The sequence below is a fragment of the Perca fluviatilis genome, chromosome 10, assembly GCF_010015445.1.
Source record: "Perca fluviatilis chromosome 10, GENO_Pfluv_1.0, whole genome shotgun sequence".
NCBI classification, from domain to species: Eukaryota; Metazoa; Chordata; class Actinopteri; order Perciformes; family Percidae; genus Perca; species Perca fluviatilis.
Genome location: NC_053121.1, coordinates 26,973,306 through 26,998,447, shown reverse-complemented (window position 1 = coordinate 26,998,447; position 25,142 = coordinate 26,973,306). Strand labels below are relative to the sequence as shown.

General features: G+C 40.6%; 1 protein-coding gene across 3 annotated transcripts in view; it reads right to left on the bottom strand.

Annotated features, from left to right (window-relative positions):
• The window catches only part of LOC120566768 (ecto-NOX disulfide-thiol exchanger 2-like), a 224,529-nt gene that overhangs the window by 70,768 nt on the left and 128,619 nt on the right, over positions 1-25,142 (bottom strand). For all 3 annotated transcript variants that reach the window (XM_039813405.1, XM_039813407.1, XM_039813406.1), the window contains one exon: positions 9,028-9,183. In XM_039813405.1, the coding sequence (XP_039669339.1) occupies positions 9,028-9,183 (156 nt within the window). The remainder of the gene's footprint in view (positions 1-9,027; positions 9,184-25,142) is intronic.

The following is a 25,142-nucleotide window of genomic DNA, read 5'->3' as shown; positions in this document are numbered from 1 at the left end:
AGGTAACAATCTGACATTTAGCTGACATCCTTGATTCACAAAAGCCTGCTTTTAAAAACTAAATTTTTTTTCCCCCAGACACAATAGAGATGTGACTGCATTACCAAATGTTTGGCTTTGAAAGAAGGATGAAATCCATACTGAGCACTTTTTTCGAAATGTAAGCACGTAGACAGAATGGTTTTGAAGGGCATCTTTGGTCTTTTACTTGAGGGTAATTACAAACAGACAAGCCTGACATCAATGAAAAAGTGTTGGAAAAAGAAGAGCTGCAGGAACTGATGACCATTAAAGACACACACAAAGTAATTCCCTGAAGCTATAAATGAAATGTAGGTCTTCAGCATTAAAGGGCCAGAGACCAAGATGGATTTGTGTTTGTGGTGTATAGGAGTCATGAGGAAGAAGAAAAAGTTTAATCAAATCTTTTTCAAGTGTTTCTCCAAACCCTGTATAGCAACAAAAACTGGGGCAACTGGAGAAGATGCTTATTGACAGTGTGCTTTTACAAATATAAACGTATTAACTATAAATAATATAATTCATATCACTGTCAAGACAAATCAACTTTTGTGCATTTATGCAGTCCAATCGTTTATGATTAATAAACAAGTCAAACAACAACAAAGTCATCAATCGTTGATGTCATTAAAGCCAAATAACTGTGATGTGATTTTTCTGATTTTTACTGGTATATGTGCTTAAATTGTATATATTTGTGTTTTGGACTGTTGGTTGGACACAACAAGCAAACTGAGGATGTCGCTTTGGTCTCAAGGAATTTGTGATGGGCAATTATTCCACCTTGTTTATGTCCGAGGTGGAATAGCTGGGGGGGGTGGGGGGGGTGTCCTGCTTCCTGTGATAGCTGCCATATGCAACCTGCTGCCCTCTATCCTCATCACACATACAAGCACTCACTGCTATTGCCTGCTGGAAACATAACAAATACCTTAGGAAATAGAGCACTGACTCACAATCAACCTCTAACATCACACACAGTACGTGAAGAGAGGAAAAACACACTATTGAAAGCAATATTTCTGTTCATTTTCCATGTTCTTCCTGTTATATATTTTTTTGTTCCTCACACACACATCATACTGTATACAAAAACTGTATGATACTCATTTAAAAAAAAAAAAATTTAAAGAAAGAGCATATCAGATATTTATTGTGACCCCATGCGTGGTCCCCTGTGGTGGAGCTTCATCATGCTGTGACCCCCTTAGAAGAACCCCAGAGGCTTCAATTACAGAGGAAACCTACCAGTGAGCCAAGACATCTCCTCAATGGCATCCGCTCGGTTCTGGGTGAATGTCTTTCCATCTGTTAAAATAAATTGCTGCGTTGAATTCCTAGCCTGAAATGCTGTTATTTGGTTGCCACTTTCCCTTCTTTCTCCTCAACATGTCTGCTACTGAGGTATGTCATCTGATTGTGTTCAAAGGACAGTTTTTGACACCCTCTTGGTCTATTGTAGAAGGCAACAGCGACGCCTTCTACAGTAAATTGGCTTCCTCTGAAAACTTACTTTTCAACCCACTCTTGTCTATGGCTCACTTCTTGCCTTAAAGATGACATAAAGGGAAGGGAATGAAAAATACGAGACATGATAGGAAAGAAAGGTGAGCGAGAATGAAACTGTGGCAGGAAGATGTATGAAGATGCTGTTGTATAGAAGATGGAGTGAAGGGTTAAAGTCAGAGATTTTTCTTTTTTATCCAAAATGCTTTATAAGTAGCATGAGTGCTTATATTTTGTGTTTATAAGAGGCCCATTGGAGATGGAGTCCTTAACCTTAGCAGTGTACATGAAATCTGTATCCACTGATCTGCATACAGGATGAATCTCTGGTTATGATTCTTTCTTTTAAAATCTCTTTAGATTCTTGGCTGTTTATTTTACGTATTTTGTCATATACACAATAAAAAGACTCGGAGGCTGAAGGCTTGAATTGGAGAATAACTATATTTCAGTAACATGACTCTTATAGATTTAAGAGCAAGGCTAACTTTGATTCGACAAAAAGGAGAGACAATGCCAAGTGCTAATACAATAAAAGAATGTAACCCTAGGTCATACAATGTGTGTTTATTTCAGGTTCTTGTGTTGTAACCTTGGGTGGTATGACTTCTCATTCAGCCTCAGGATTAGAATGAACTCTGTATAAACGTACACTGTTTTTCATCCCTGTGCTCATCTCTGATAACTAGCATAGCGTGTAAAGGCCTCAAGGTGTGGGGGGAATATTCATTCACTAATATATCTATCTATCGTGTGTGATAAATGTTTCTGTCTGCATTAAAGTGACAGTGATGCTTTATACTAAGGGTGAACTCTGAACTCAAACAAACTTGGTATCAAAGGCATCCTCCCGCGCTGGTTGCAGAGAGGAACTTCCACTAATAGTCTAGGTTGAAATTGATGTGGTTCATCTGACATGTAAGGCTGGCTTGAAAAAGCCTCCAGACAGACAGTTTTATCTAACAGAAGGAAGAAAGTTTCCTCCCAGAGGGAGAGAACTAGGATCACATTTAATTATTTACGGAACGCCTGTTTGAAGGAAATGTTTTACGTCCAGGGGGTTATTTTTTCTGTTTAATCCACCATATTGGTGAAACAAACAGATGTCAAAAAAATGAAATGATGACCTAAAAAATGAAAAATATATTTAAAAAAAATCAAGATTATGAAATAGTGATTAGAATATGTTCTGTAGGGCTTTATTCACAATGTCATTTGAGGCAAATGAGAAAGAGAGTTCCATAGTTTATATCTGGTTGAAAATAAACCTGCTTTTAAGAAGCTTGGATGAAGATTGAGTAGGAGCGACTGTGAATTAGTTTTACGATAAGACCTTCAATTATTTGGAAGATTTCCCACTTTGAATTTATACATGTATAAAGTATTTATTTGCAAAACATGAATATATTGTAAGATGATAAGTTTCCGTACAGATAATAACCAGATGGGGGATGTAAATGAGACACCTGACAAATCAAGGGACTCCATCGCATTGATGCAAAATATTATGATGCCATCAAGCAGTCCTGTTAATGTCTTTGCAAAATTTCCCACAATGGCCCCATAAAACCAGAGACATAAAAGGTAAAATAACTTCAGTATGAATGGTATAGAGAAATCTTCTCACAGCATACAGAGTCATATCATCTAATCCTATTTAGGTGCTTTGCTATTGAAATACGAAATAATATATTTGCGCTGCATCTTGGCATACGTTGCAATGGCGTTTTATGAAAGGCTATAAGGGGGACTGGACTTGTTGTCACAGAGGCAATGGCCCCGGTGGGAGCCATCTTAGAAACACCACTATAGTATAGGAATGGTGTTCAGTTCCTATTCCACTCCTCTGTTGCTCAGTTTTATATAATATTGGCTGTTTAACTTTTCTTGACCTGCTATTTCGTACAGTCAACACATTTTCTCCTGGTTCAGACGGCGAGCTTGCTTGCTTTTTGCAATAATAAGAAAAGTTCTCCTTTTATTCCTTCAGAACAGAGTGGAAAGATTAACCCAATTACCTATAATGGCCCACAGGGGACAGTACTGTAGTTATAAGTAATAATGGCAATTTAACAATTTAATTATGAAAGCAGGGACTTTTTGCCCCTACATCCTGATTTTCAAACCAATACATTTTGTGAAGGGTCGCAAGCCACATGCCTTACCTTGTACGGCATCTCCCGATATCACAAGATTGCTCAAGAATCACGGGATCACATATCACATGGAAATCCATCTTGTCACTTATCAAGTAATGCATTTGAGTCTGAACTACCAGCTTACCGAACTGATCAGCGTCCGGCGAGGAGCTACTGGCAGCTACGGGCGTGGTTTAAGTGCGTGTGACGGCCGCAACCGTTTGTTGAAAAACAACGGACGTAATAGACAGATGGTTCATCCAATCACCTGCCAGGTATTTGTTTGTGCTCTCACTTTTTCCAAATAGTTTCCAGTTAGGGCTGGGGGTAAACGATTATTTATTAAGGCGATTATTTTTCTGTTGCTGGATTAATAAAAACCATAATGTATCAAATAAGTACCAAAAAACAGCACAGCAAAAACTCTTCTGCTTTACACAAAATTAAATAAATACAATTATTTTACTGTTATACAAAATTAAAGGCCAGCCTGTTTACTCTTTTACAGTACAAACATAACTCTCTCATAACTCTAAAAAATTAATAAGTTATAGTGCAAAAAAATACCGTGCAGTGCAGTATAGACATTCCTGAGAGTGTTTAACACAATATAAAATTCCTGTTTTCAGTTTTACAGTCCCAACATAAATCTCTCCTGTACCATGCTACCGCAATCTGTTTGCTACTGTTAGCTAGATCTAGCAGCTGTGGTGCAAGGCTAACCAACGCATCTTAGCTCTCTGTGCAGTTGGTTCATGCTAGGTTAGTAGCTAACGTTAGCTACTATAGATAGCTGTGTTCTGCAGCCGTACGCTAGCTATGATTCAAGCCAACATTAGATGATAACTAACATTAGCTAAACACAGCTGTCTAGGCACCAGTAGCTAGCTAACCTTAACGTTAGCTACTAACCTAGCACCAGCCTAACACGAACAAACTGCAAGGAGAGCTAAGATAGTTAGCTAGCACCACCGAAATGCGCAGAGCTCAAGCAACACAACACACTACGCAAACATGAAATTATTTTAGCCAACGTTATTACGTTATTGTCTCCTTCATGAGTGACAATGGGGTGCCTCCGTTAAAGATGCTCCCACATTGCTGTTGTGCTGGTGTGGTATGCCAACTCCATTTGGCAAAGAGCGCAAATAACGACACCTTTTACGTTTGGGACTAAATTTGAAGTATTCCCATACCTTCGATGATTTAGGGCGAGCTTATTTATAGGACTTCTTATTTTATTGGGGCTTTTTGCAGGGCTTTGTTGGGAATTATGTGACGAGGTTGCTGTTTCGTTCTCCATTCTGCAATGTTTTGGTCTCCCATGTTATATACTGTCTATGGTGGCGAGCTGTGCCGCAGCGTCGACGCAAAAATATGACGTTGACGAAATTTTGACGTCGACGTCATCGACGCATTGCTACAGGCCTATTTCCAGTGACAGCTTCTTAGATGGTTCTGTGTAATAGAGTCCAGATCGGGCCGAATTTTTCTGTGCGAGGAAGACCCGTGTCCGACAGAGCCGTGTCCGAACCCGGCCCGAGCCCGACATGCATTAAGAAATTTGTGTCCGAGCCCGACCCGAGCCCGACACAGTTAAAATCTCATTTGTTTTTCCTCATACTAATGACACATGTAGGCTACGTTTGTGGAAAGCTTTTATTAAGAAACTGTAGGAAGGCATTCGGAAATGTCAACAGATGAGCGCATCAGTGCACACGGGGCAACACGCGCACGTTAATCAGCTGTTAACATGTTCAATGGGTTAACCTTTCCTGATCGCTTCGGTTCCGACCGTGATCAGAAAACCAGGAGAGACTGGTTACCTCCAGGGCCGACGTTATAACATGAATAACCACTAACTCTGCTCCGGTTGCATTATCTACAACACGCATGCTTCCTCTTTCTCTAGGCTATCTCTCTTCTGCCCACTTACCTCACACACTCACACACACTCACACACACACACACACACACACACACACACACACACACTGAGCTCTCTTAAAAGGAGCCGCAGCACCATTTTACAACAAATGCCTTATCGCGCTGATGTGACCGAGCCCGACCCGACCCCGACCATAATTTCTAAATATCTGTCCGAACCCGGCCCGTCGGGTACCGTCGGGACCCGTCGGGACCCGTCGGCCTCGGGTCGGGTATCCATGCCTTACTATGTAACAAACCATCTGGCGCGTCAGGTTACCACAAGCCCCCATTCATTTCAGATCCTGATGCACAAACATGTCATTGTAAAGATGTCCATACTGTATATGTGCATTTGTCCAGGCATGTGTGTGAAAAAGTGAGTGTGTGTTTTGACATATATATCTGCAGACCTGCCAACCTTGAAAAACTTTTTGGAGTAGCAACTTACTGATTTATTGTCGAAGTTCTGGTTCATGAACATGGCGGCACACACGTGGAAAAAAATGCCATTAAATGTCAAATCTGTATACATTTTAAACATTAGAAAATAATTATGTTCAAGTAGGCTACTTGAATTAAATAAAACATTAATTGTATTAAATACAATTAATTGGATTATAATATAATCCAATAAAATATATTACACAGTATATTTTGATAATACTTTTGTACTATTACAAAGGGAAGATGCTGAATGCAGGACTTGTCATTTGTAACTCTACAACACAGTTTTTTCTACTTTTACTGCAATACATAATCTGAGTAAATCTTCCACCTCTGGAAATCACCAACAACAGTCGTGCATGAATACCTGCAGCAGTGTTTAACACTGAAAACACACAGCTCAGTTCAGCGTTTACTTGCAGCTCTGCTACAATAGCAGATAACCTTTGACGTTACCTGCCAGTCACAAATCCTCCACGGATCAATAGGTGTTACAGTCCGACGGCTGCTCGCTCTGTTTGTTATAAGACACACACCGAGCAGATTGATGCGCTCACAGAGCCAATCTTTGCAGATGTTACCGCTCGGTGTTTGGCTAGCTAATAAGCCGTTAGTCTGTTAGCTTGAGCTTTGTCTGAAGGCGCCGAGCAGCCAGCCAAGGTCCGACAGACACCGACACATTCCGCACATCCTCCGCTCAGTTTAACCGCTTACCCCCCCGGTACCAGGCAGAGAGGCGTGTTTACTTTGTGTCTCGGTCCTCCGGTGCGTCCAGCGATGGGCTCCGGTCAGTTTTTAATTAGCCTACATTAGTGACAGTTAATTTTGTTATGGTATGAACTAGGGATGCACCGAAATGAAAATTCTTAGCCGAAACTGAAAACCGAAAAAGAGGAAACCAAGACCGAAAACCGAAACACCGAAAGAAATTATGCCAATTATTAGTACCATTGCATTTATGGCTATGACTGTGTACTAACTTTACTAAAATCAAGGCATTGCAATTGTATAAATTAATATTAAAGTTTAATTAAAAAAATATCTAGCAGAAATATGGCTACAATCTGATAGTCACATACAGTATATAGTAGCCTAAGAACAGAATAGCTTACCTATTGTTATTATTATTATTTGAGGCACTTTCTTGCAGGATTTCACTGAAAATATCAGACAACGAGGGTGCATGGCCCTCATCTGGTGCAGAGAGACGAGTCTTTTTTTCTGCGCTCTGATCTCCTCCTGCGCTGGGCGCTGCTCCGTCTCCGTCTCCACGCGGGTTCTCCGCATCCATCGTGCCTGGATCATTTCTCGTGCGCCCTGCTTTATTTCCGCATCCAAGTAATGGTCTTTATAACGCGGATCAAGTACAGTCGCGATGAAGTGCAGAGGATCCGAATAGATCTCACTGAAACGTGTGCTGACAGACTCTAAGAGCGTACTTGTCATTGTTTTCACTCCGTGGTCCGTCTCAACCTCTTTGCTTAGGAGACGCTTTGCAGGTGGAACGGATCGGGTACTGACACACATGCAGGTCGTGGTTTCTGTTTGCGTCATCACAACATTTCGGCCATATTGTTTCGGTGATAAAAGTATTTCGGACGAAAACCGAAAATGCCCTTTTGGGCCATTTTCGGCCTAAAAATTTTCGGTGGCCGAATATTCGGTGCATCCCTAGTATGAACTTAATCATAGGAAAGGCAAAACATATATAAGACCTTTGTAACAAAATTCAAGACTTTGTATACCAAATGCAAGGCTTTATTAATAATAATATAAATAATATTTCTCCAAAGTTGACGTAAATTAATTAATTTCACAATTTCACCTTTCTACATCAAATCAGTTTACTTTTGCAAGCACCGTCCTCCCTTGGGGAAACCCATAGATATATGGGGGAAACCAACCAAACTAAACGGGAATGAGGGAGGAATAAACTTGCATTTGATGCTTTCGTTTTACTATCAGTAGCCGATATCCCCGCTTGACATTAGAGGAAGGAACCCAACGCTGTGATTGGTCAAACTCTTCTTCTTTAGTTTTTTTTCCAGCATGCTCGTGGCTGCTACGCTGTTTCAGCCATAGGTTTTAGCCACCTACTACCATCAAGTGTTAGACTGAGATGGTTACTGCGCGTCAACGATTGAACTCAAAGCAGTCACCCTGATTTTCGCGTAGTTTAAAGTGAGAAATCGTATCACCATATTTTGATGTCAAAATGCGTATCTACTACGCAAAATGCGTACAGGTTGGCAGGTCTGCATCTGTAACAGTCAGAGCCTGACAGAGACCTTTTACAGAGACCTATAAGTAGTAGCCTGGAAGACTCAAAGGTGATCAAGTAATTATGTGGATTTGACCCCTTAAGCATGAAGTTGGAGAAGAGGAGATGCAGTATATTAAAGAAAAGAGCGAGAGGGAGAGCTATATATGTATATGGTACAGTAGAGTGAGCAGGTGAAGAGAGATTAGAAAAGAGATACAGCAATAAGGGTGAGTTGAGCTAAGAGGAGGACAGAGTCCATCACCTCTTCATATTGAAGACAGCATGACTGTGTTATGTGTTCACAGAGGTCACTCCTCCAATTATAGATTCACAGTCATCACACAATTGCACGCCCGCATGCACACACACACACACACACACACACACACACACACACACACACACACACACCTCAACACCTACTTTAAGCCCCCCCTTCCCTCCCTCCCCTCCTTCCTGATGCAAATCAGCTACGCTCTGCTAGACAGAGGTACTAAAGGTGACATTAAGGAAGAATAATCACTTCTTCTTTGTTGTCACACAATTTCTGGCTGAGTGGTGCATGGGTGTCTATTCAGAGCCCGAGTGTGAGAGAAGTCATAGATAATGCACACAAATGCATCAATAAATAAAACATACTCCAGGCTCACTGATGACGGGTCAGCCTGCAGCGTTTCTGTGCTGCTTATTTCTGTTACAACAGCGAGGACTTACTATGAGACTTACTGGGGTTGGGAGGAAACAGCGTGCAGCTCTTGCAGTGGATGATCTCCCTGACAACTGTTGCATCCTGGGAGAGGGGCAGGGGCGCCATGCCCAGGCCAGGCATCATGGGATTTATGGGGGTAATGCCAGTCATCAGCCCGAGATTGGGGTCAAAATCTGGAGTCAGGAGAGAAACATGGATGAGAATACGTAGCAAGAAACACAGCAGCTGCTGGGGAAGCAGTGACACACATTAAGACATTTGCTTCCTAACTGCTATTCAGTCACAGCTACCCTTTACTGTGACATCATTTGACATAATTTGAGCACTGGCTGTTTCCATGTTCAACTTTACATTGTGTACTTCCTCCATGAACACAGAGCAACACTTCTGTCAACAGTGGTGACACACAAGCAGTTTATAAATAACTGAATATATCAGCCACTCATGCATAAATCATCTGACAAAAAACATGAATATTTAAACTTTTTTTACTTATTGTCATCCTTTTTCCTCTCTCTCTCTCACACACACACACACACACACACACACACACACACACACACACACACACACACACACACACACACACACTATATTCACAGGTACTGATTTAGACTGCACCTGCACACACAAACACACAGTCCTACTCTTGCACCCATTCCCAGCTTTTTTGATATGGAAATACATTGCCCCTTCCCATGAGTCTCCAATGCACCTGCAGCAGACAGCGGCAGAGAAAGGATGTCATTGTGTGCATGTGTGTGTATGCAATGCCTTGCATACCCAGACTTCATCCCCATGAGTAACTAAAACTTGACTGAGACAAAACTGTATTGAAAGCACAACAAAACACAGATGCAATGTTCGCTCAAGAGGACTGGCATGGAGAAAAAGAAATCTAGTTTGATTATGCAGTAGAGTAGTGGGAGGGATGGAAAAAGTTATGAGTGACACAATGCTGCTGAACTAAACACTATAAAGAGGAAGAGCTGTGATACTGTGTTGGCTTGCCTGGCTTTCTCTGTCTCCTGTTGATGACCTCGACATCCATCTTTGGCCAGGTGACAGAGGGAGAGGAGGCAGCCTGAAAACACTGCTTCGATGGCAGAGCAATGAATGACTTATTCTTGTAAGGTGGAGGAGAGGAAGATGGATAACACGAAGGAAGAGAAGCAGTAAAAGAGAAACAGCCATAAAATCAGATCCAATTATACCAAGCATACCAGGATGGTACTGTTCTCATTAAAACTGTATCTCTGTATCTGTCTGGGGTGGTCACAGTTGTTGTTGTTAATTGTATTCTTATCTGTATAAGGTATAAAAACAATAGCTGGCTGCTGCATAGCAGTATATATATTTATAGCTTTCAACAGCATTACGCTGAAAGAGTGAGGTAACTGAGAAAAAAAGGAACCAGATCCACTTACTTTACTGCACTTTACTCTAATAAATAACTTATAACTTTAGCAAGTTGATTTTCATCCCATACTGAAATGAAATGAAACTAATGGCTGCTTCCAAGTTGAGAAAATTCAATAATCTACAACACTGCTGCATGGTTGGAAAATGTTCAGCATTGATGAATAAGAATACTAGGGTTGTGCCCTGTTCAAAATGTTCTATGTCGGCTCTGAGTCACCAGTTTATTACTGTGGAGGTTGAGGTTTCCGTGACTGTGACACCCCATGAGTCGCCAGTTTGGGACAAATCAGTTTCTTCTATATATGCACCTTACCAAGAATTTAGAAAAATACTATATTATTCATGTCCTTTGCCCAATTACAGTAGTAATCCAGTCCAGAGCACTGTTTTGTCTTACATTTAGGTCTCATGTTTTTAGGTCCTTGCATAATCTGTGATGTGAAAATATCGGATTTGGTCACAGTCACAGAGACAGAAAGCATTTGTCCTGATAATAAGTTCATCCTCCTCTGCATGGCAAAGTGCCATACAAACTGGACGTCACTCGGGGAAGCAGTGCCAGCATCTGCTTCACGAGTAGTTTAGCTAACATTCAGCGCCGGAACTGAGAGCATCTGCATCGCACTACTCTGCCCTTGGCAATGGGCGGCATCGCACTCCCCATCTTTTCCATTACCCTATTCTAATTAATATTAGTTTAATACTGGGATTCTAAAAGTTTATAGCATTGTTTGTGAGACAATGACACAGAAAAAAAGCAATCTTTTGACAGACTTCAAAGGCAGCCGTAGAGAATATTGTTCACTGAACAACATTTGAATTTGGACATTTTCTAGCTACATTCACAGCGCAGTTAAAATTGTTCAAAACTCAAATTTATTTCCTCTCAATATGCGTTTTCTAATCAGTAAAACAGCATTAGTTATATATAAATGCAGAGGTGTCAAAAGTATTCACATTCATTACTCAGGTAGAGGTATAGATACTACGGTTTAAAAAGACTTCTGTAGAAGTTGAAGTATTAACTCAAGCTTTTTACTCAAGTAAAAGTGTACAATTACTGGTTTCAAAACTACTTAAAGTATAAAAGTAAAAGTAATGTAAGGGGGAAAAAATGCCATTAAGACCAAAAGCTTAGGCAGCGCCACAGGGGCCTATAGTGCACTTGCCCTCCACAAAAAAACATTTCTCTAAAGGCCATAATGTACAGCCAATAAATGCTATTGAAGGGCGGGTCTTGGCATGGCCATAGGGGGATTCGTAATATCGCTGTCCGGATGGTGCAATTTATCTGGATAGGTTTTTTGTTTTTGTTTTTTTGAATGAAAACAAGCCAAACTGCAATAGGAGTAATGAGGCTATTTTTAAAATGTAAGGAGTAGAAAGTACAGATAATTGCATGAAAATGTAAGGAGTAGAAGTAAAAAGTCTGCTGTAAAATAATTACTCCAGTAAAAGTAGAGATACCCAAAATTTCTACTTAAGTAAGGTAACAAAGTATTTGTACTTCGTTACTTGACACCTCTGTATAAATGAAAAGATTTCTGTTGCATGGTCTCTTTTTTAGTTAAGAATCTGGCTTCTGAATAGGTGTTAAAAATCAGACCTGTCTGCTCTGCATACTCAGATCTGACTATCATGACGAGGAGTCAGTCTTACGTCATCAATTTGATGCTGTTGTACTACTTGTTGGCCATTGCAGTTTGGCAAGGCTGGGAGTTAGCACTAAAGATGCAACAATAGAAACAAAAAAGTTGAAGAAAAGCCTCAATGCAGCCAACACTTCCACCACAGGAAGGTATTGAAACCAAGTGGGAGAAGAAAATGGATGTGGACGTTATTGTTACTCTGTGCACGCATGACTTTTCACCATCACTGACATTTCATATTGGTGGTGGATATGGGTTACATCCTGAATGGATATGACCAGTCGTCTGGAAATGTGAGATATGAGCAGCATTTATAAGCATGAAGAACTGTTTATGCACTATTTCACCCGTGCACTGTGTCTATGTATGTCATTTATTCATACAAATGATTGTCATTAATGTATTTATTATGTTAAATTTGTGATCCTGTCCATGTCATTGTGCCTGGTTTTCTGTTACTTTTTGTACTTTCTGTAAAAAGTTTAAATAAGCCTCTGTCTGACCCAGGAAACATCGAGATCAGACAAAAAGTCGTCTCCAGGGTAACATTCCGGCTTCTCACTGCTTCTAGCACTCTGAACTCAGGTCAGCACAATTCTTTCAACAGACATGATCTGCCTGCTCAGGGCTGAGTAACTCTGCGTATATAGGCTTCTTCTACGCCTGCACATTTCTGTATTGTTACTTTGTTTATCTGTTCTGCTCCATTTGCTTGCCATGGTAATCCTATCAGACTCCAAGCATATTCCTTTACACAAGCATAAATACAGCAGGAAATGCTGTTTGTTTCTCCTGTTGTGTTCACAACTTAAATGTTGATGGAGGGCAAATTAAGTTTGTATTTTTAGTAAGAACTAATCTGATTAGGAGCATGGCCGACTCATCTCAAATGAAGCTCCATAGTGTGTTTGTTGTGGCACATCTTTAAAAAAAAAAAAAAATCATTTATTTTCTTTAACCCCTTAATCCAATGAAAAAAATTGAAAAGTTCACTGATGTGCCAATATGACAAGTATAAACAAGACTAAAATAGGACATGGTACAAGAATTATCAGTAAAATTGCCCCAGAATTTAATCTAAAACCGTTAAATTATGTGTCGGTGAAGCAAATTGGATTTCTGGGCATATTTTGGTGGTTGGTGTTGTTTTTCTTGTTTCAAAAGAGAAAATCAAACACATCTCCCGCAGAGCAGCTGTGTAGTTCAATGGAAAGAAAAAAGATTCAGCAGTATGAACCATACTGAACCAAGTCCATCAGAATCAAAGAGCGGAGGCTTGTTTCTTTTAACAGTCAGCAATCACTCTGTCAAATCATACAATCAAAATCCATAATAGAGGACAAAGAAATACATTTCTCCAAGCACCTGAATGAAACAGCCCTGAGACATAGAAAAGGTCTCCCTTTCTTGTAGAACCTTTATACTGTGCAGTTGTTGACTCTCACTCCAAAGTTGAAAATTGAGACTGCTCCAATAATAGCTGATTTAGAGCTTTGTTCAACCAGACGGGCTCCGTAAAATTTTTGACAGTTTCAGATTTTTTCATACATCAAGTCCAAAATACAACAATGTGACTGTTGCTACGACCAAGATTTACAAACCAATCAATTGTAAAACAAGACGAAATGACGCAAAATAAACTGTCAAGCTAGCATAATGCTAGTGCTAAAACACATATCTATCTTAAACTCACTTTGCAAAATCAGCATTTTATGTTTCCCTCTTATCACTGGCAGAGCACAGTTTCAATAAATATATCTCAACAACTATTTGATGGATTGACATGAAATTTGATACGGACATTCATGGTCCCCAGAGGATAAACTCTAATGACTTAGGTAATCCCCTCACTTTTCACATAGCGTCATGAGGTTGACATTTGGGGTTTTAAGTGAACTGTCTCGACAAACATTGATGTTCCCCTTGGGATGTTGTACCTTTGGTGATCCCTTCACTTTCCATCTACTGTAGCACCATCATTAGGTTATAAGTTTAATAGTTTAGGTTCGTCCAATACTTTGGTTTATGACCAAACACCTATTACACTAATAACACTACCACCAGCCTTATCTTAGCAGCCTTCCACTTTTGCAATGATCAAAGCGTTCTTGTAACATGACAAAAAAAACTTTTTATACAGTAAGTGATAACTCCTTCATTATTGTAAGTACTCACACTTTGCCATCATTACCACATTGACTAAGTCCATTTTACAGCATTCACCTGAAACAACAGTCAACCCTATTTTTCTACATCCATGCATCTACACACCAACAGTGCGCTTAGAAGTCTGTAAGAGCATGTGCATGTGCATGTGCAGAGATCAGCAGCAGCAGAGACGTGCGTGATATTATTTACTTTCTCTTCTTCCAGGGGATTTTCAGCTGCTCCGGCACTCTCATCACTATGGCAACAATGGCGCTTCAGCCCGGAAGCCATGTTTTATGTTTCATCAACGGTGCGTCGATTGAGTGTTTGAGTGGTTTCAGTGCAAAAAGGGGTCTGTACTGTGAAACTCCTCAGAGTCTCAGAGATCATGAAAGTGCCCTTAAACAAAAACATCAAGAGAAACCTTCTAGTTCTCCGACCGCCCACACAAGGCTGCCAGTCTCTGTCTGTTTATCTCTGATCTGTTTTTCTCTCGCTCACGGTTTGACTCTGTCTTTTTTATATCCATTTCTCTGTGCGCTTCTTCATTACTGCACAAGCCGCTGTTCTAAAACATTTACACAAACAGTACACCCCAATCTTGGTGCTTTTTTTCCAAATGTAAAATCTTTCCCGGAGGTTTGTTAAATGTACAGTAACTGCATTTCAGACTGCATGTGTGTAAGAAGCACAGACATGAAATTCAATTTAAAACATAAAAAATATGTTAAATAAGCTCCTGGCTATCGTTGTTGTACTCCCTTTTCCCGCTTGACACAACCTCCCCTCCCCTTTCTTCCTCCTCAAACTGTGATTTCCATAGTAAATGTTCCCTCTCAGCAGAGTCAACTATGGGTGGCGGACGGGGGGACACGGAAAGCCACTGTGAGGCATGCTGGGTAATATGGGTAATATTTTCTGATGAAGAGACATGCCTAAGCCTCCTGTAACTTGGCCTTTTACTCAACCTGCCAACTGTCCCCCCATCTGCATCTCCATTTCCCTCCTAATCTCCGCCAGATATCTCTCAAAACCCCATCAGTCTCTATTAAATACAAATAATTGATTTTCTGTATTGTGACAGATATATCACATTTGTTCAGCATATATTGTACCTCTTTAACTAATAACTCAGTGAAATTTTTATGAACCACAATTTTAATCATTTATTTTTACACTATTCATTTTTCCTCTGACTTTAGCTTATGTTAAATCGGTCTCTCGCTGGTCGCTGCAGTAGATCAAATCAGAGTATGAGAATGTGTGTGTGTGTATGTATGCTCATGTATAACTGTGTGTCAAGCAAACACAGCAGTGTAAGGCTTTTTGTTCATTCAAAAATATGCAGTAAAAATATGAAATTCTGTTATCTGTAAGATTGCAGTGAATTGCAGTGAATACTAATGTAGATACAACTATTCATTATTTACTAACAGCAGCTGGTGGTTACAGTCTAAAAACTGCAGCATGAAAAACAGTTAATCCTCTCCAGCTGACTCTGACCTCCCAATAGGGCAAGTGAGCATTGAATTTCACATCTGGAGTGAATACATCATATAAATGGACATGCTTCACCACGCAAGTTAATAAGGATATACTGAACAGGACTACACAATATAAAAGGGTATTCAGAAAAGCCACATTAAAAACATGTCAATGCCTTTTTGATGTTTTGTGTGTTGCTGATAGAGAAAGCTAATTACAGTGGTGATACCTATGAATGGGCTGCATAAGAAAACAAAAAGCTCCAAGAAAATAAGTGTTATGAGGCATGAAATCATGTTGGGTTTAGGCTTAAAGCTGGCAGCAAAACATATTGTTTAACAACCCCGCTTTTTTAAATAATGGACATCCAGGATAAATAATCACTAATTAGTTAACAGTTTTAATTCATTCACACTACAATTTTCTGCCACCGGCATTTGGTTTAGGTTAAACATTCTGTTGCTATTAGCAACCCCAACTGGTAAAGTTACAGTTCCAACTTTTTTGGTTTAAAGGTCCCATGGCATGAAAATTTCACTTTATGAGGTTTTTTAACATTAATATGCGTTTCCCCAGCCTGCCTATAGTCCCCCAGTGGCTAGAAATGGTGATAGGTGTAAACCGAGCCCTGGGTATCCTGCTCTGTCTTTGAGAAAATGAAAGCTCAAATGAGCTGATCTGGAATCTTGCTCCTTATGAGGTCATAAGGAGCAAGATTACCTCCCCTTTCTCTGCTTTGCCCGCCCAGAGAATTTGGCCCACCTATGAGAGAGAGACATCATGACTTGAAAACGAGCAAAGTGGCAGTTGGTCAAGGCCACCACTCCACCCTCCACCTTGTCCCCCTCCCCATCTCTCTCCTCAATAGCTACAGACACAGAAATGGCACATCCTAAGGGAAAGCTCATTGTGGGACTGGCACTAGTGGCTGTAATTTTGCACCAAGGCTGAATTATTGGAAAGAGACTTCAGATACAGTATAAGGGGACCACTATAAAGTTTCGTTTGGACAAGAAGATTACAGTTTTTTCCAACTGCTTACACACAAAATCTTTTCATGTCACACAATTTTTTAAACCTCTCACTCAAAGTGCAAAACTACACAGCAAATCTCCAAAACCATAAGCTATTTCTCAGCCTTTCACTCAGTTTTCAATTGCATTAAACACTTTTTTCAAAACATTACACACAATTCTCTACCTAAGACACAAACATCTAACAGGAAGTGACTTGCTTTCGTTTTCCAAACACAACCAATCAAAATGCTACACTTATTTACCAGGGCACACACTCCTCACATTTGCAAACACATTATGTCATAACTGAACACTAACAATCACTGCTTTGGTATAGGCCTATGCATAGGTCAAAGGTCAGATTACCTGTTTTGAACAATGGATGCCAACAATAGACAGAGAGCAAGGGGAGTAGGAGGGAGAGACAGGGGACAACAACGAGGAGGAGGAGGAGGAGGAGGAGGAGGAGGAGGAGGAGAAGGAGGAGGAGGGAAGAAGAGGAAGCCATCTCTGATGAGATCAGGGCCACACTTATTCATCATGTGATCAACCATGACCATGAGAGAAGCCCATCTTGAGTAGCTTTACAGTGGTGTCCACACTGCATGCAACTATCTAATGACTATTTCAGCATTACAAATTAATCAGACTTTGTTTTGCTTCACTTCGAGATGTGTTTTGAATGCATTGTTTAATTTTGAAGGAGATGTGAGGCATTTTGCATTTTGGGTGTGCAGTTTTGGGAATTGTGTGTAGAGTTTGAAAAAAGGAGACATAGTTTTGAGAACATGTGTAAGCAGTTGGAAAAAACTGTAACATTTGAGAGTAGGAGGTGGAGAATGAAATATTCCCTCTATGGTCCTTGGTAATTTAACTCGCCGTTCTGGACATTTTACACATCGCAGAGCTACAGGATGTACAGGAGTAGCCAGGACTGACCAGGGTTGATGCATTGACTGTATAAGTAAAGCCAAAACATATTGATCACTGGTGGCTGGCTGCAGAATAGGTTATAAATCCTGCCACTCCATATTAGTGGATGGGACATGAGCCAAACAAAAAAAAAATCAAAGTACACGTCAAACACATTTTTCCCAAAGATGGTGTCTGTCATTTAAAGTGGTTTTGATCACGCTGATGTTTGTTGAAGTGTTAATTTTTCTGACAGGTTTTGTTTTAGTTATTTGATGCTATATAAACAGGGTGAAGCGTCATGATTGACAGCTGTGATTGGCTCGCGATTGGTCGGGCAGGCATATGGGCGTGACTTTGGTACCGTGCCTCCACCGACCGATCACTACTGCGCAGATTCTAGCTCCAAAATTACAAGATGGCAGGATGAGCTCTCCTAATGGCTTTACAGTTTTTTTCAATTGCTTAAGCACAATTTTTCAAAACAATACACCCAATTAGCACAACCACACACCCAATTAGCAGAACAACTCAGACCCTTTGCAAAATGAAACACTCTTGCAAAAACTATACACTAATTTATAAAAAACATATTTTGTTACCATATGAAACACACACGTTTCATTTGACTTAATCCTGTTTGAACCAGTTACACACTGCTGTTGCTAACCTAAAACACTTTTAGCAATTCTACTTCTCAGTGATTAGAGTACTGTAAATTAAGTTCACAGAGAAAGTGCAAATTTACAATAAGTCCACCACACACTACACTAGACCAATGCTGCAGACTGAGGAAAATATAATTTATTTCTCTCCATATACCCAAATCAGTCAACATGTCAACATGGAGAATCACAAAAAAGTGTCCCAGTTTTCATGCTACTACAGTTGTTCAGCAAACAACAGCAAACAACAGACAAACATAAAATATAGTATCCAGTACAGGTTACAATCACAAAAAAACAACAACAAACAAAAGAATTATCTGAAAAAGTACAGAAAATACTAGACATTATCTCTTCGCCTAGCAGGATCTGGCCAGAGAATTTCATCAACATCACAGGTGATATCCTCATTGGCAAGACAACCGTCTTGAATGTCGAATCCATCCTTGCGCAGCTGCGGCGTTGACTTGGTCACAGGGGTCCTCCATGGCCTGAATGAGGGGTACCTGAGCCTGGGGCCGGAGATCGTAAACCATCATGTGAATATGGGCCCCCTTTCTCCTTGTCGTTCTCGACCCTCAATCCTCAAATGTCACAGGGAGGATTATCAAAAGTGCTGATATGGTGCATACAATGAGCAGCTGATTACTGTAACTGTAGACAGATTTTCTTTTACCTGTTTCCTTGTCGAAATGTCCTCATGACAAATGCCACTGTATATCTACTAAGATTTGGCTGACTCTTAGTCCAGCCTCCCTCAGCGTCAATCCGTGGTTCACAACATGGTCCACTAGTGTTGCGCGACTTTCATTTGATAAATTTGGTCCTCTTCTTCTTTGAGAATATTCTCCGGCTTCAGGTCTCCCTCTCCCTCTCCCTCTCCCTCTACCTCCACCTCGGCCTCTACCTCTGGCTGGGCCTCATCCTCTTCCTCTACCTCCTTCTCCTCCTCTGTGGATTCTCCCTGTCACTCTCAGTCTTCTTCTTCTGACTCCTTCCATTTTGGTTGAGGGCAGGTGAACTTACCTGCTGCATTTTATATAGTGCTTAAACCTGATTGGTGTTTCTACAATTTAGCAATCATGTGTTTGCATACCTAGTGGCTGTGTTTACAGTTTTTTCCAACTGCTTACACACAAAATCTTTTCATGTCACACGATTTTTGAAACCTCTCACTCAAAGTGCAAAACTACACAGCAAATCTCCAAAACCATAAGCTATTTCTCAGCCTTTCACTCAGTTTTCAATTGCATAAAACACTTTTTTCAAAACATTAAACACAATTCTCTACCTAAGACACAAAAATCTAACAAGAAGTGACTTGCTATCCATTTCTAAACACAACCAATCAAAATGCTACACTTATTTACCAGGGCACACACACACACTCCTCACATGTGCAAACACATTATGTCATAACTGAACACTAACCAATCATTGCTTTAGTATAGGCCTATACAGAGGCCAAAGGTCAGATTACCTGTTTGGAACAATGGATGCCAACAATAGACAGAGAGCAAGAGGAGGAGGAGGGAGAGACAGGGGATAACAACGAGGAGGAGGAGGAGGGAAGAAGAGTAAGAAGGAGAGCCATTTCTGATGAGATCAGGGAGAGAAGCCCATCTTGAGTAGCTTTACAGTGGCGTCCATACTGCATGCAACTATCTAATGACTATTTCAGCATTACAAATCAATCAAAGTGCATACAATTCTGTCCCCCCACCACACACACAGCACGCACAAACACTCACAACACACACACACACACACACACACACACACACACACACACACACACACACACACACACATATTCTTTATTCTAAAATGATACCTTTGGTTTACATATGTTTATACTTTTTTTTTCTTGTTTCATGCTACTGTATACAACACTGGGCTACTCTTACAGACGTAATGTTTTGCCCAATACATATTTTCTGTTTTACTGTAACATTACATTGTTTTTTACAGTGCACTTTTCAACCACTTTCAGCAGACTACTTTCTCTCTAGAACATTGTAGATATAAGCCTATGAAAGACAAAAGAGCTTTAGATTTAGAACAACAGTGTGTACATGGTATATCCAAAAATTTACTATTATGAAAAAAGTGTTTGCCATTTGATGCTTCATTTTGAGATGTGATAATGGTATTTTGAATGCAGTGTTTCATTTTGAAGGAGATGTGAGGCATTTTGCATTTTGTGTGTGCAGTTTTGGGAATTGTGTGTAGAGTTTTGAAAAAAGGAGACATAGTTTTGAAAACGTGTGTAAGCAGTTGGAAAAAACTGTAACCAATTGGTTCATGGGTGTGTTCATTTGAAAGCCTTTGCTTTGAAATTGCAAGGAAATTACATCATGATACATTTCTGTGTCAAATGCATACAAGTGAGTTTGATGTTTTGCTGACAATGTGCTTAAAGTTGTGCAGATGTAGGCTAGTGTTTTACTCCTTGAGTGTAAGGTTTTGCTAATTGTGGGAAAGTTTTAATTTTAGTGTGTAAGCAATTGTAAAAAACTGTAATTTTTTTTTACATCATCATATTGGTTCCCATATATACCATATGTTGATGTTAACATGTTTCCATCATTTTCACCGGAAGGCATTACAGACGGTGGTGAAAACTGCTCAGCACATAACCAGCACAGCTCAGCACATCTCCAGTACAGATCTGCCATCCATAAATGACCTCTTCACCCAGCGGTGCAGGAAGAAGGCCAACTGGATTATCAGGGACCCCAATCACCCCGGGCCACAAACTGTTCTGCCTGAGATCTAAGATTTTCATTGCCAACGACTGCTTCTCTAATTATTGTGCATATGAAAATAAATAACTCCACACAAAAGTAAAATTTCACACTGAGCTGATTAAAAGACAAAGAGGACAGGCAGCTATTGCCAAGGAAATAAACTCAGAGATCCACTTTAAAATACAGGGATGTGGCTCTGGGCAGGATTTAAATTACAGGAGGATGAGCAGCTTTGCCGAAAAACAGTAGATAATTGTGGCTGTAATTATTGGGTGTGTGAAAAATCACCCACATACGCGCTCCAGACAGGATTAAAATGACTGACCAGCACAGGTAAATACAAAATCCCCACAGCTCCACTTGAGAAATAGTCCAAATGAGGCTTGAGAAAGGGATAATACTCAACAAGTTGTACGTTCCATGACTGTAATGGATGACGCAGAGGTGAAGAAACACCTAAGGCAAAGCTGTGCATTTTATTTGTCACATGTCCTCTCTGGTCCTGCAGATGTACAATGAGTTTCACTTTCTTCCTCTTTTTCATCCTACTCATGCCGTTTTGACATCAGGAACATGGGTCCGGATCCAAGTACACATTGTCCCCAAAGTCCAGTTTGTTTAAATAATGTCAACACTGTGTACCGTACTTGAAAAGGTGGTTTTGAATACCGTTTAATGTGTACTTGGGTAGAGTTCAGGTGTGAAAACCAACTGTACCTAAACACAGAAGTGGACTGCTCTTTAACGCAAGTAGCAGTCGGCGAGTAGAGCTGCAAAGGCATTTCTCAAAGTCACTGGTCTACAAAATCTGCATCCTCTGAAATGCACGGCCATGGGCAATAAAGGAAGAAGGCAGGCCAGAGGGTCCTTTTTGACATTGTTTCCAAAATATAAACAATAGCATAATGTATAGGTAGACTTCATTGTATGGGCTTGAGATCTTGCAATGCCGCTCTTTTCTACATTGTAGCGACAACATAAACAAATGTCCCATAATGCAACAGTGCAAGTGTACTCGGGTAAGGAACAACATTACAATGTTAAAGCTGAGCGGCCGGTTTGGAGAGCGGTGGCAATTGTATTCACTGCACTGTACGAATCAATCCTACCATAATATGAAAATGCCCTTAGTTGATTTGGAAGCATAGATTCATAGTCTGGTTGACACCAGACCTTTCTCAGTTGTAACTGAGAGTGGGTCTGGGCAAGCTTCATTCACAGCCCAAAGGGGCATCACCAACGGACAACGCTCAAAAGCCTCAGGGCGCAATAGAGCTCAATAGTCCCGCCCACAGCGGGTTCCGGAAGTAAAAATACAATGCAATTTCTCCATTGACAATTGGAGTATAAGCCATAAATCATAATTGTCGATGGTAGACTTAAAACCAGCATGCCGAGATGACTAAGCGATTGTTCTCATATAAATGCCAAAAGTTCATGGGGCACCAACTTTATTTTGAGATAAATGTCTTTTATTCGCAATGTCTTGGATAAGTACTTCATTACCCACAATCCTGGACAATCCCACAATCCCACAGTGATGCCTCTGATTGGTGGAACTCATGCTGGTGAGGAGGGGGGGTGTCAGTACCCGATCTGTGCTGCCTGCAAGATCCGTCATGCGCATGTGCATGATGATAATCCTGTTTTACGAGGATTTACGACACTGCACGAATCACGATCTGTTCCACGCTTCGCCGTTAGCCTCCACCGGGAAGCTAACGTTAGTTTAGCTAACAGCTAATTTGGCTAACCGCTAGCTGACAGCTTTATTCAGTCTAAAATAACGTTACTAAACTAAACACTGGGAAAAGCAGGCTACAGTTGACGTAACAGCTGTTATATATATATTTTTTAAAGATTTTTTGGGGGGCATTTTAGGCCTTTATTTGACAGGACAGTTGAAGACATGAAAGGGGAGAGAGAGTAGGGAATGACATGCAGCAAAGGGCCGAGGTCGGAGTCGAACCCGGGCCCGCTGCGTTGAGGAGTAAACCTCTATATATGGGCGCCTGCTCTACCAACTGAGCCAACCGGGCGCCCAGCTGTTATATATTTTAACGGTTATTTTCAGGTTTTATTTTGAGGGTTTTTTAAAGTTATTACATGCCGTCTCAGCTAGCGCATAGCCGAATTAGCTGTTAGCTAAGAGAAGAGTAGTTCCTTCGCTCGATAATGAAAATATGTACACAGTCTTGTACCTTTGACTTTTTGGGGGATTTTCTGTTCGTTTTTTCACTCGAAATGATATGTTGTATGCTTATGAGTCATGTCACCTCTGGGTAGTCTAAGGCATGGTCTAAAACTTTTTATATATGGATTTTTCCAGACATCAATGGGAGAAATGAATGGGAAATTTACTTCCGGAATCTAAGTTCTCTCTGAGGAGGGGCGGGACTGTTGAGCTCTATTGGATAGTCCTTCAACCAATCAGACCAATGATCCGGGTGATGTAGCAGCTACAGCGGCATCAATGGGTTGCTGCACTTCGGTGGCCGTCATGTTGAATGTAAACAAAAAGCTGCTTGCCGTCGCTGCGCTATAGTCATTGTGTAAAGCCCGCCTCAATGGTTATGATTGGTGCCTCCATTTTGAAAAATTGGAAATGGGCTTGAATGGGCTCTTGGCCCAAGCCTCCAGGAAGAGCGCCGTGTCTATATGCCAACATGGGCTTAGCGGATAACGGTGGTACTGCACCCCAGGGCCCAGAAAGACTTTTCACATAGACATTACATGGCGAAAGAAACGTCTATATTTCAGCGGATAATTTGTTTCGGGGTATATCAACTTACCAGCTTGAACAATGAAAGGGTCATTGTTTAAAACGTTACGTTTTTAACATTTTTAACATTCACTAGAAGCGAATCCAGAATTATTAAATTTGAAATGATGAACGCGCATAATGGACACGAGCAGACGCACGGGACTGCGCACGCCCACTCACATGACTGTTCTCCCGAGCTCACGTAGCTAGCTGTAATAATGGATATAGCTAATGGTCGTAATTCACCATGTGTTCTATCAATACATCCATGGTATCATCTTATGAAGTTATGATACATCCGAGGGATGTATGTATGTTGTAAAGCCTGTTACGTGGATGTAACGTCATTAGCGTTTCCCAAACTGGCGGGGCTATCGGCTAGCTAGCTAGTTGCTAACATCAGGGTTAGCTAGCATGGCTGTATTAAGATCATGCCTACATAACGTTACTACAGACATAGTGATGACATGGCCTTGGTTCTCTCTTATGATCCATCCGAGGGCTGTATGCTGTAAAGCTTGTAACGTGGATGAGAGATGAAGCCATGGATGAGCTCTGTTCACAAAACTGCAGGCTAACTGCAAGCGCTAGCTAGTAGCTAGCTAGCTAGTAGCACGACATAATGATTAAATCTAATTGGTTGTCTAGCTAAATACATCTATCATTTATTTAGCTAAGCATGTAAACGATCAGGAACAACAAAAACACAATGTTTAACGTTAGTGAATATTTTAGACAATGAAAACGGCGAGTTCATGAATTCGCCACTTGTAAGAGCCACGAGAGATAACCTCATGAACGAGCATGTTGCTACCGACAACACAAGACAACACAAACAAATTGTTGCTAGTGCGCATGTCCACCGTGACGTCATGGGCCAAGAATGCAGAAAAGCCGAGCTCCATGTTTGCATAATGCGCTTTTGAGCACTCTCATTGGAACGTACGGGGCTTCCCGCCGAACACTGTATCCAGTTCTCTTAATACATCCATGTCTTGGCTAGACTGACTTGCAGAGCAAATCTCAAATTGCCGGAAGTTCGTCAGGGTTTTCCAAACAATATTTTTTACTGTTGCAATACTGGTGCATTAATTAACAACTGAAAACGACTTGCGTTTTACTTGTTCAGTTCATCCACACAAAAAGTAGATGTCAATATTAAGTGACCAAGAAGTAAAACTTTTACACAACTTTACAGACAAAGTCATATTTGTGGCCGGTTTGTGGCATTGTTGAGGGTTATGACAATACATTGTTGGCAAGGTTGAACAGGGGACAGAGGAATACATGGCTATAATCTGTATAAAATAAATTAAAAACC